Source organism: Nuphar pumila, chromosome 17, assembly GCF_984573655.1.
Source record: "Nuphar pumila chromosome 17, dmNupPumi1.hap1.1, whole genome shotgun sequence".
Taxonomy (NCBI): domain Eukaryota; kingdom Viridiplantae; phylum Streptophyta; class Magnoliopsida; order Nymphaeales; family Nymphaeaceae; genus Nuphar; species Nuphar pumila.
In genome coordinates, this window is record NC_143265.1 from 22307183 (window position 1) to 22319783 (window position 12601).

Here is a 12601-nt window from a genome sequence, read left to right on the forward strand (position 1 = left end):
ATAATTGAGCTCGGCCATATGCCAAATGGACAAGGGTTGAGAGGCTTAGCCCGTTAACTAGGTTGTGCCTAAAGAGTCTGGCATGAGCCATATTATAACTGATTTAAGCTCGACCTGAGTATGAGTTAGGCTTGACAGACCTTTATGGAGCCTTAGTTGAGCCAATGCAGCCCAGATCTGATAAGGTAATCGGGCCGGACCCGTTTGGCCTGTTTATTGGGTTGGGCCTAAAAAGTCTGGCCCCAGCTCGTGTATACGTAGGCCGGGCCGGCCAGATGTCCACCCCTCAATTTTCACCCTTCTCTCTCACAGCAGAAAAATATATAAACTGGCCATTTTTTCTTCTGAAGGTGCAAGCAGAAAGAGGCGTGAATGAAACACTGAGAATTCCACCGACCGTACGGGCCCAAGCCCCCCCAGGAAAAATCCACCAATCATCTCTCTCTCTGGTTCCGTATTTTAATTCGTTTTCCGCTCAATGATCTCCCGGCCGTACGGACGGAACGCCAACCGAGAGCGCCTTCACTTCCCTGGCGACCTTGCTTGGGTCTCGCTCTTTAAACGCCCAACGGAATCCTCCTGAGGCGGAGAATAAAACCAAGCAAGGCAAAGAGGGGAAGCTTTTCCATTTCGCGAACGAGGGAGTGCTGTGTGTGGCTGTCTCGGAGAGAGATGGCTGCGAGCGCCAATCCCTCGCAGGACGGGGGAAAAGGTACCGCCGCTTCCAACGGCCAGGGCAACCCTAACGCCCCGCCCGCAGCGGCAGCGCCGCCGGAGAATTCGGGCCCTGCCCAGGCACTCAAGCATAATCCAGGAATCGCCATCGATTGGAATCCCGACGAGCAGTCCATCCTTGAAGACAACCTCGCCAAGTGAGGCCTTTTCCTTCATTTCGATCCATTTCTTTTCGAGTTAGCTTTGGATTCTCTCGATGTTTTTTTCCCTGAATCTTGTGCGATTTTTTTATTCTTGAATTGGCTACATTTGAATTTTTGTTTTCATACAACGACTATGGCGGGAGGACGATAGCATTTATTAGTTTCTTTTGCTTACAATCTTGTTGTCATTACTGTTATCGTTCTTCTTTCTTGCTCCTCTTCATTATTAATATTATTATTATTATTATTTTCTATTAATATTGTTATTGTTATTATTTTATTTTGTTAGTAGTAATTGTGCGAGGGCATTACCTATTATTTCTTAATGAGGCAAAAAATTCTCCGTTTTCTTTTAACAATTTTAATGTATGTTACATTAGATTTGATGCATAAGAATGTCGAATTATTCTTTCTTAAAGAATCGCTGAGAAAAATGGTGGAAAGGAGTACTCGGTGACAATCTGTTGATGTAGTCTTATGGAATAGTGATAATCTGTTAATGTGCGCCTTGTGCTCGAAGGATACCTTAGATGTGCCCTATGTGCTAGGGTTTTTCTGCCTAAATAGCATTGAGAAAGGACATCACAGAGGAGTGTAAATTGTTTATATTATTTGAACAATCGAGCCAGAAAAGAATACAAAATTTAATGTGGTAATGATGACGAGAAATCAAAGAAGAAATAGATCATGGAGGAAATAAGATGAGCAAGACGGAAGTTTTCAGCAATAGAACTAGACCATGAATTTGCTTAGTAAACGATCAGCAACATCAAATCAAACAATTTCCTTCGATTCTAAATATAAAACACGGAATAATGATGGAACTAAGATTGACCTTTACACTGCATTTGATTCAGTGGACAAATGCCACCTGGATACACCAGGTGATGTTTGTCCAGGACCTGTGAGTCGTAACCCCAGGGTTGCAATTAACAAGTCCCATGGCATTCCTTTGAAATAAAAGGTGTGGGAAGAAAGCGGTCCACACTGGGGCCGCTTGATTCTAGTGCATCAAACGCGGGATAGCACCCGGGCCCTGGTCAGTCCCTGCTCAGGTGCATCCCGTCATTCAAACACGCCCTCAGTAAGAAAGTTGATTCAGGTGCTACATATTCACCATACTTGCAAATTGCAATGGGCTAGTCTCATAATTCTCTGTTCATAATGCATCGGGATTTCCATGCTTTATTTACTTTTGTCATACATTCTCACAGTGTGCATTTTGCCTATGAATTCTGGCGGTAACGCCTTCTCCTTGTATCTTAGATAAAGTCATAGTAGTCCTTGTTCAGAGAATAGGATCATCATAACCTTCCTTGCTAGAGTGATCCTTGTCATGTGTTTGTGGCTCAGATTTTATCTTCTTAGATGTATTCTTGATGTTGTAGGTGCTTAATTGCACATCTTGAACAGTCTGCTTGTTCAGATAACTGTAGTCTTGCCAATAGTGTATTGGTTGTGACCAATGCACTGCTAAAGATCATTTTGTTAGGCAAGGTTGGTTTTTGGACATGAGAAGTATACTGTTACTCAACTAGCGCTAATTCAAAATGATGCCTATTTGGCTCTTTATCTGGATTTAAGTTTTCAACCTTGTCTACTGATATCAGATTCTGAAAACTACCTCCAACAATGATTCATGTTTCAGATTTTGTCTCCAGAAGTAGCGCTAAGGCCTTAAAGATACTTGATTTTGCTGCCTTCATCTTTGTAATTTTTTGTACGATTACAACCTTCACCCTTTCTTTTGGTTTTGAGTCTTTTGACCATCTACTTCCTTAGTTTATGCAACAATCTGTCAACAAGTTTTGATTTCATTCATCTTCTTCATCATCATCAAGCCTTATCCCAACTACATGGGATCGGCTTTGTGAGTCCTATTTTTCCATTCTTATATATTTAAAGCTACAACTTCAGTCATTTTACAATCCTTCATGTCACATTTGATTGCGTCTTTCTAAGTCTTTAGTAGTCTTCCTCTTTTCCTAGTTTTTTCTACTTGTATCATGTCAACTTTTCTCATAAGAGCCATAATATGTCTTCGTGCAACATGTCCAAATCATCTTAAATAACATTCACTTATTTTATCTTTTATTGATCCGACTCGTAGGCGCATTTTAATATATTTATTTCTAATTTTATCCTTTCTCGTAACCTTAGACATCCATCTTAGCATACATATCTCCTCAAGATGCACTCTGTCTTCTTGTCACTTGTTAGTCTCCAATAGTGCTGGTCATGTAGCAGTCTTGTTGAACTGTCCATTCAATCCTAGAGGTACTCTTTCATCACACAGCAAGTCACTAGCCTGTCTCTACTGAACCCAACTGACATTAATTCTATTAGTGGTATTTTCTTCTAATCTGCCATTTTATTGTAATTTAGATCCTAAATAATGAAGCTTATGGCATTGTTGAATTCTTATGGCATTGCTCCCCCTAGCTTTTGTATTAAACTTGCATTCCATATATTCAAATTTTGTTCTACTAATTCTTAAACCATTTTTTTCTAGTATGCTCATCCAAAGTTTTAGTTTTAGTTGCTTCTATATATCGTCTCTATCTTGACTAACAAGTCATATATCATCTACGAAGAGAATACACCAAAAGACTTCTGCCTGGATAGAAGACACTATTTTATCTATAACTAAAGCAAAAAGGTATGAGCTTAAAGCGAACCCTTGATGTAAACCAACCTAATTGAGAACAAACTTGTCTCACCATATGTAGTTTTAACAACTGTAACTGCTCATGCATACATGAATTATTTTAATATATCTATAAGGGATCTCTTTCTTCCTTAACATGTTTAAATTAAGTTCCTTGAGACTGTCATAAACTTTCTCCAAATCTATCAAAACCATATGCAGATTTCTTCCCTTCTCTCTAAATCTTTCTATAAGTTGTTTTAACAATAAAATAACTGTTATCATTGATCTTCCTAGCATAAAACCAAATTGAATCTCCGACATATTTGATTCCCTTCTCAAACGTTGCTCTATTATCCTCTCCCACAGTTTCATAGTGTGAAAAGTTCTGAATTCATTCATGGTACCATAACTGAAATAGCCTTCTTTGGAGCATTTGCTTCTATCTTACATTTCTCTTACATGGTTAGCAATAATATCGTATCAGGCTGGATACCTTTCATATCCATTGTGTTTTACCTTATCCAGCAATATACGTAAATGCAGTGATCTGTGTTACAAAAAGCTTTTGTCCTCTTCTATCTGAGCTTTATGTCAACTTGTGCCTTACTGTAAGGTTTGATCCATATATTAGAATCTCATCCTTGCATCCATCTTATATAGTTTCTTTGTATATTAGTATTTTGCATTCTCTTGATTCAACTAGTAAAGCATTTAACAACTGCATATAATCGGTATGAAGAATCCTCAACTTTAAGATTTGTTATGTCTATTTCCTTGAAGCTATTAGCTTCAGAGCTTGAGCATATCTTGACTTTTTTCTGACAATATTATCAGATCTATGCCACTTTACTACTCTTCAAATTGTTTGTTTTGTATCCTTCTGGGAATAATGGTTTAGGTCTATGTCACATGGGTGCGGGTGCGGGGGTGCGGCAGGGGCAAAAATGTAATATATATATATATATATATATATATATATATATATATATATATATATATATATATATATATATATATATATATATAAGGGGGTCCGGGGGTTCCCCCGACGCGGGTTTTTTCAATTTTCATTTTATATACAGCTGCACGATAGCATACCCATCTCGTCAGGAGAACAGTGAATACTGAATATTAATAGCCAGCAAGGCTACCACCATCATTATCATTTATTATGGAGAGAGAAAATCCTTTACGAAAAAGAAGGATCAGCAAGACTACCACCATCATTATCATTTATTATGGAGAGAGAAAATCCTTTACGAAAAAGAAGGATCAACAAGGCTACCACCATCATTATCATTTATTATGGAGAGAGAAAATCCTTCACGAAAAAGAAGGATCAGGATTGAAAAGGCAGGAGCAGCAGCAGCTGTCAGCAGAATTTTTTTTAAAAAAAAAATTTCGCAGCCCATTTCATAGGGCAATTAAAAAAAAAAAATCCAAAAAAAAAATGGACCTGGGTGCGGTCAACGCACCCAGGATCGGGTTGACCGCACCCGGTACCGCACCCGCACCTGCGTCGACGCGGGTGCGGCACCCTGCTAGCCGAATCCCTGTGACATAGGTTTAGGTGCACCAATGTTACTTTCCATGCTCAGAAAATATATTGATGATTTGGAACCCCACAGCATTGACTGGAGTAAGGGTCACTGTTTACTCTTGGAAGCAGTTCATAATCCATATTTTTGGTTTTGATGTGATAGATCTTTTAATATTCCAAGGGCGATAAGTTTTGTCTGTCCACTTATTAACAGTTCAAGTGTATTCAAAAGCAAAAGTGCTGCAAGTCATCTCAAAGGGGGGGGGGGTAACAATTTGGATCAACATCTTAATGGGGACTTCTATCACAATGGCGATCAACAAGTAACCTGACAGATCCTGTGAGTTTTAAGATGGTTAAACCTTAGGAGGTAGAAGAAGCTGATTCAATGTATTCATCAACTTATCTAGCATTTTGATCTTTAGTTTCCATAGTTATGTTGATATCAATACCTTGAGATGCCAAAACTCTTATATCATGCATGGGCAGCCTCACCTTTGGATCTTCTTCTCAAGGTGCCAGATTCTTATCTCAATTTGTTCTATTGTTGGTATGAACTATGGTGAAGGGCCTATAAGATGGAAATTCTTCACTGATAGATTCATATATGAAACAAGCAAAACCAAATGCTGTTTCTCCTACAAATTGAAACCTAACACTGGGAAAGACAAATAGACATGTTTGGAAAAAGGATTCCTTTCACATACTAAAGTAAATTATGGTACCTTTTATCTCTATGAATTAGTTTTGTCATGTTTTCTTTGCATTACATCAAAGATGTTGGATGTTTGTTTTGTGCTATGGAAAGTTGGATTCAAGCTAGATCCTTACCTTTTCTTAAATTGGATAAAAATAGGTTAGTGTCTAAGATCATCTTAGATGATGGTCTCGTTATCATGATCCAACCAGTTTACATTCCTCATAGAGGTTGAGGAGGAAATCGATTGAAGCGGGATGAAGCAGGAACAACAGCACACTCCGTTGGCTTGAGTGCCTTTTGTTTGGCGTTACTGTTACATCATCAATTTATTTTTTTATTATTTTGAGAGTGTTTTTTTGGGTGTTAATGTTACATGAGAAAGTGTTTTGTTTCATCTGAAAATGAATGAGTTTCTCACCTTATAAGTGTGCCTTGAAAGTTGGACCTCCTTTAATTGCAACAGAACTTAAAGGAAGAAAATATCAAGATGAAATGTTATTCTCTGCCTTTACAGTGCTGCTGTGTCTGTAACGTCCCAAAATCCCGAACTTATAGACTTTTTAGAAAAAATTTGAAGCTTTGCAATCAATCCTTTTTTCAGAGTTTAAAATGGTAGTTCTAGTGTTTGAAATAACAAGTCAACGGACCTTGAGCGCATTACAGACAAACTTTCCTTTACATAATGGATTTGTATCTCCATACAAACATTGAAACCACATAAATTCAAAACAAGGTTTTTGATAATTAAAGTTGATACAAAAGAGGAATTTCAAAAGAAACTCTTACAAAAAATTACAAAACGTGCTCAGGAGCAAAACAACAGAGAAAAAGTGGGATCTTGATATCATCACGTCATCGTGCCATTGCCTGCCATATTGATCTAATCATCACCTGTACCCCATAAAATCGGTCAGACTTATAAAAATTTGGTAGGTACATAAATATCAAAATTTAGAACAAGACTAACATATGCGTTGTTCATTTCGTGATGTGCAGTTCAAAATAAGTAAAATGAACATGGTAATTGTGTTTCGATAATTAACTGACCTGAGGGTACGCACAGGATAAACGTAGAAACAATAGAAACTGTCCGGGGTTTTGTTATTCTATGTATTTTGATACCTCGAACAACTAGCTGAGTCCGCTCTTAAGGGGGCGATCTGTGACCGAGAGAAAATTTTCCAGAGGCATAAATGACAAGGGATGCATTTGAATTTCTGCAGAAGCCAATGAAATCTACCATCTAGGTTAATTTTTGGTAGCCCAGTCCCCTAACTCCGATGACCAGGGACACTGAGTCATTGCTACTCAAGGCGCGTAGTTGTTAACAACTTATCCATCATAGTTTTTGTACCATCTCATCCTCTCTCTTTACAGAACCAAAGAGACGAATGGGTATGTCAGGTCTTATTTAACTGATGACCCATTCTACATGTTCTGCTCTTTTAAACCAAATCTAGCATCTTGCCTGTTAAGGCGATCATCACCATTTATATGGTTTTCTTTTAACCATCGTGCATTGTCACACTATGAGGTTATCATAAACCTTGAGTCCAGTCATCATAGTACTAACATGCCGTGCATGTCTGATAGTACCACTACAATGAGAAGTATATCGGTTTCTCGAAAAGAAATCCCATCATTATTTAGAAAGTTCAAAGTTTCATGCTTTAGGCCAGAGAATATCCGAATCATTTCAGATACCAAAGAAAAAGATCGGACATACACACTACCTAGGGCTATGTAGTCGAAGCCTTTTCATTATGCTGGTTCGAAGAGACAACTCAGTTGCGAATACACAAACACAAAACACTTATTTTGCTTTTTGATACAGCGAACAATGCGAGTTTGAAATCTCGCATGTGAAATCTTTTAAAAATTGAGACTCGGTGAGGTTGTGCAAATCTGCATATTTAAATACATGTAAGCATAATTTTAAAGTAGCCAAGAGTATGCAAAACTACATACTTTATAAAATTATATATGTATATAGAATACATATATAGTAAAGCATAAGCTTGTGCACATTATAGCGCGGCGGCAAAGTAAATGATATAAAGTAAGACTTGATGTGTGAAACCACACATCGAGCTACATAAATTATTTAAGCGATGACTGGTATACGAAACCGTACATCGGGCTAAATAAATTGCATAAACAGGAGCCTATGCACATTATAGTGCGGCGACAAAGTAAATGACATAAAGGAGGGGTCGATGTATGAAACTACACATCGAGCTAAATAAATTACAGAAAGCTAGAGCCTGTGCACATTAAAGCGCAATGACAAAGTAAATGATGTAATTTAAAATGGACAAGAAAACGGAAAACTGTGTCCTCAAGTTAGAAGCATATGTATATATATGTATATATATATAATATAATATGTATAAGTTAGAAGTATTCTGACATTTGTTCTTGTATGCAAATTTTCTCTACCTCAAATCTTTGACGATTTCGAGCGTAGGTTATTAAAGGCTTGTGCCTTGGTAAGTGTGTCATGTTCGTTGTGCCGAATGGTGCGCTGGAACTGGTTTTTATCGTACTGCGAATAGAACAATGTAACAAACTTAATTTAACAGAATAAGCAACGTTTGTGTCACAGGGGTTGAACCTGAATCCAATTCGAGTCAACCAGACCAAGACGAGTTTTGACTTGGTTAAAAAGGGGCACAAAGACTGAGTCGGGCTAGGTCGACTATTGAGCTGGGCCCGGTTTCCTATCGAGTCGGTCTTGATCCCTAATCGACTAGGGACAGAGCTGAACTCGATTGGGCCCGAGCCAAGCCCAAGGCAACACTAGTTGCTGCTGCGTGCGAGGGGCAACAATTAGAAGAAAAAGGGGGGGGGGGCAGGGTAGTTTAGTGGCTCTACTGACAGAAATGGGGAAAACGAGGGGACAGGCGTAGTGGCGCCTGTCTTCCAGCCAAAAGCACAGGGAAAAAGGGGACGGAGGGGCAGAGGGCTCGGCCATTACGCCGAGTCGGGTCTGCCCCCCAAACGAACCGAGCTCAGCTCGATAGGAAAGTACAGGCAGGGGGCGGCATGCACGCAGTCTTGCACAATGATGCGGGTCTGGTGACAATAATGGCGAAGGTGGTGCGTTGAAGCAACAACAATCAGTACTATCCTTAGGTGTTGCCGTAGGTGAAGGCAATGCTGCAAGTAGTAGTAATGGCCTGCACCACTAGTCAAAAGTCACCACAATGGCATGGTCGGCTACTGCAACACCCGTGGTGCGACAGTAGGACAGTGTTAAAATATATATATATATATATATATATATATATATATATATATACATATACTTATATATATATACATCCGTATATATATAAGTATATGTATACATATATGTATATATATACATATTCTATTCTATTGAAATACCCGATAGGGGTATTCTTGTAATTCTGCCAATGTACCTTTTTATTTTTATTTTTTATCTTTTTCTTTTTTCCTTTTTCACTTTTTCCTTTTTTGTTTTTTCATTTTCTTTCTTTAGGATGACCACAAGGGGCCCCACTCTTGTAGTCGTTGGGGCCCCAACGGTCAGATTTCTGACCGTTGGAGCTCCCAACGACTACAAGGGAGCCCCCTTGTAGTCTCTTCTTTAGTGCCTCCCTCCTCTATAAATAGAGGAGGTGTTCTCCTTCTCATGTATGGGTTTTATACCCCTCTCTTCCTTTCTTCATTAATGTTCAACTTATGACTTTAAGTCATTTCCATATTTGAGAGTTTTTGTGTGTGCACATTCGGTGTTTGTGTTCTTGGCTCTAGTGGTCACTCTTAAAGAGTGACATTTGCTCTATTGGTGCTTCCGCCTCTTTTCATTACATGGTATCAAAGCAAGGTTGGTGATTGACCTTTTCTTTGGAACGCGTGACTCATTTATTTGAAGAAAGGAAGGACTTATTGGTGCCGATGGAACGTGACTCTAAAGTAGAGCTTTCTTTTAAGCTAAATGGGTCCAACTATCTCATGTGGGCCTCCGCGATGGAAAATCATCTTAGAGGTAAGAAACTTTGGGGTTTTGTTATGGGAACTACTCCCGAACCCTCTCTTGTTCTCACCAAGATCGAAAATGAAGTTGAAAAGGCTTTAGATGGCGATGAGCGCATCAAAGCTATTAATGATCATCAATCCAAAATTGAGGATTGGGAAAGTAACCATGCCAAAATCTTGGCATGGTTTATGAACAATGTTGACCTTAAAAATTGTGCTAATATAACCAAATTTAGAAGGGCCAATGAGGCTTGGTTTTTCCTTAAGAGTATGTATACCCAAAAGGATCTTGCTCGACAATTTTTTTGTCAAGAAAAAATCCGTTCCACCAAACAAATGTACATGAGTGTCCGGGACTATTTTAGCTCTTTAACTCCCCTTTGGGATGAACTTGCTCTTCTTGAGCCTAAGTGGGTGGCTCCGGAAGATATTGAATTAAGGAGGGAACAAATTGAGAAAGAACATTTCTTTCAATTTCTTCATGGTCTTCGCCTGGAGTTTGAACAAGGGCATCTCTTCTCCATAGAAGCAAAGCCTTACCTATTGAAGATGCCCTCGCCGAGATATGTCAAGAAGAAACTCGACTTGGCTTAAGCATCAAGAGTGATGAAGTTTTGGCCGTTACTAGGCCCGGATCAAATGTTAAAGCGTATAGACCTCCCCATTTTAACAAAAATAATAATGGGCCTAGAAGGGGAATAATATGCCATTATTGTAATGAACCGGGTCACATTAGACCGGCTTGTCCAAAACTCAAAGGAAAGGTTGCCGCGGTTGGGGAAACTTCTCCGAAGAAGGATGAAAGTACCAAAGAAGGAGATATCAAAGAAACTCTAAATCACATCTCCGAAGTTCTTCAACATCTTCTCAAGTCTTCTCCTTCAACATCCGGGGCCGCCATTGCCTACTCTTCATCACCTCCAGGTATGTGGATACTAGACTCCGGTGCTTCTTTTCATATGACATCTCATAAAAATTCTCTTTCAAATATTTTTTCCGAACCTATATCTTCTTGTGTGTCAACGGCCGATGGTACATCTCTAAGCATTGAAAGTATTGGATCACTTGATTTTAAAATTTTTTTTGTTCCTAAAGTAAGAATCGTTCCTAAAATAAATTTAAATCTTTTTTCCGTATCTCAAATCACCGATCATGGATGCCAAGTCTCTTTCTCACCTAAGGATTGTACCGTGCAGGATCTCCAGTCAGGGAAGCTGATTGGGCAAGGCCATAGAAGGGGTGACCTCTACTTAATGGATTTTTTGACTCTTCCATCTAAGCCATTGTGCAATCTTGTAAAAGACAAAAGTATTGGAATATGGCATGAGAGACTTGGCCATCCAAATTTTGTAAAAATGTCTGTTTTTCCGTTTTTGAACAATACTTGTAAAGACAATCACATGACTTGTAAAGATTGCATTTTTGGGAAATCTAAAGCTATTCCATTTCCACAAAGAAGTTACTTTACTACTCGGCCATTTGAACTTATTCATTCCGATGTGTGGGGACCTTCCCCTATTTTGTCTAAAGGAGGCTTTTCGTATTATGTGGTATTTATTGATGATTTTATTCGATTCACGTGGATTTACTTCCTAAGTCGCAAATCCGAAGTTTTCTCCTTCTTTAAAGAATTTCATGCCATGGTCAAAAACCAATTTTTGAGAAATCTATCTATTCTTAGATCCGATTCGGGAGGCGAATATATGTCCAATGATTTTCAAAACTATTTGAAAGAAAATAGAATTTTCCACCAACGTTCTTGCCCCAACACTCCGCAACAAAATGGACTTGCGGAAAGAAAGCTTAGGCACATAATAGAGACCACAAGAACGTTGTTAATCTCAAGACACATTCCAAAATTCTTTTGGGCCGAAGCGGTTCTAACCTCTACATATCTTATCAATAGAACCCCTTCGTCCTCCTTGAAAAATCTTTCTCCATTTGAAAAACTTTACAATATGTCTCCCGATTATAAAAGACTAAGAAGTTTTGGATGTAAATGTTTTGTTTTAACTCACAAGAATGATAAACTTTCCCCTAGGGCTATTGAATGTATTTTTTTAGGATATGGCGAAAAACAAAAAGGGTATCGATGTTTTGATATACTTAACAACAAGCTTTATATCTCTAAAGATGTCACATTCCTTGAAGAGGAAAGTGGTTTTTCGCACCAACCGAATGAAAATATTGATTATTCATTTTTATTTGACTTATTGCCTAAAGAAAACATCATAGATGATCATATTGATCTTAATGAATCCCTTAGTGAAGATCTTGTTGAACATCCAAGCAATGATCAAAACTTAGAAGAAAATGTTTCAAGACAAATTCAAGTCTACCCTAGAAGGAATGAAAGGAATCCTCCTTGTGCCCTTGAAAATTTTTCCCAAAATGAGTCCATCGAAGAGATTTCTCAAAGAAGATCAAATCGGATTCCCAAAATACCCAATAGATTTGTTTCTTATGATTCTTTTTCGCCTAACATTCGGGCATGCCTACTTGCTCTTCACTCTTTTCATGAACCATCTCATTACAATGATGCTAAGCAATATGCTCATTGGAATGAAGCTATGCAACTTGAACTTAATGCTCTTAAAAAGGCACAAACTTGGGAAATCATCGATCCTCCCAATGGCAAGAAACCCATTGGATGTAGATGGGTGTTTAAAGTAAAAACTAAGAGTGATGGTTCATTGGAAAGATATAAGGCTAGGTTGGTAGCCAAGGGATATGCCCAAGAGTATGGGGTAGACTATGATGAAACCTTTGCCCCCGTTGCTCGAATGACTAGTGTTCGAGCCCTTATTGCTATAGCCGCAGTTAAAAAA

At 38.6% G+C, this 12601-nt stretch overlaps 1 protein-coding gene across 1 annotated transcript in view; it reads left to right on the plus strand.

Annotated features, from left to right (window-relative positions):
* Window positions 1-345: 345 nt before the first annotated feature.
* LOC149811790 (uncharacterized) overlaps window positions 346-12601 on the plus strand; it is a 78554-nt gene continuing 66298 nt past the window's right edge. Inside the window, exon 1 of the mRNA XM_089993733.1 lies at window positions 346-872. Coding sequence (XP_089849859.1) covers window positions 673-872 — 200 coding nt within the window. The 5' untranslated portion in view covers window positions 346-672. The remainder of the gene's footprint in view (window positions 873-12601) is intronic.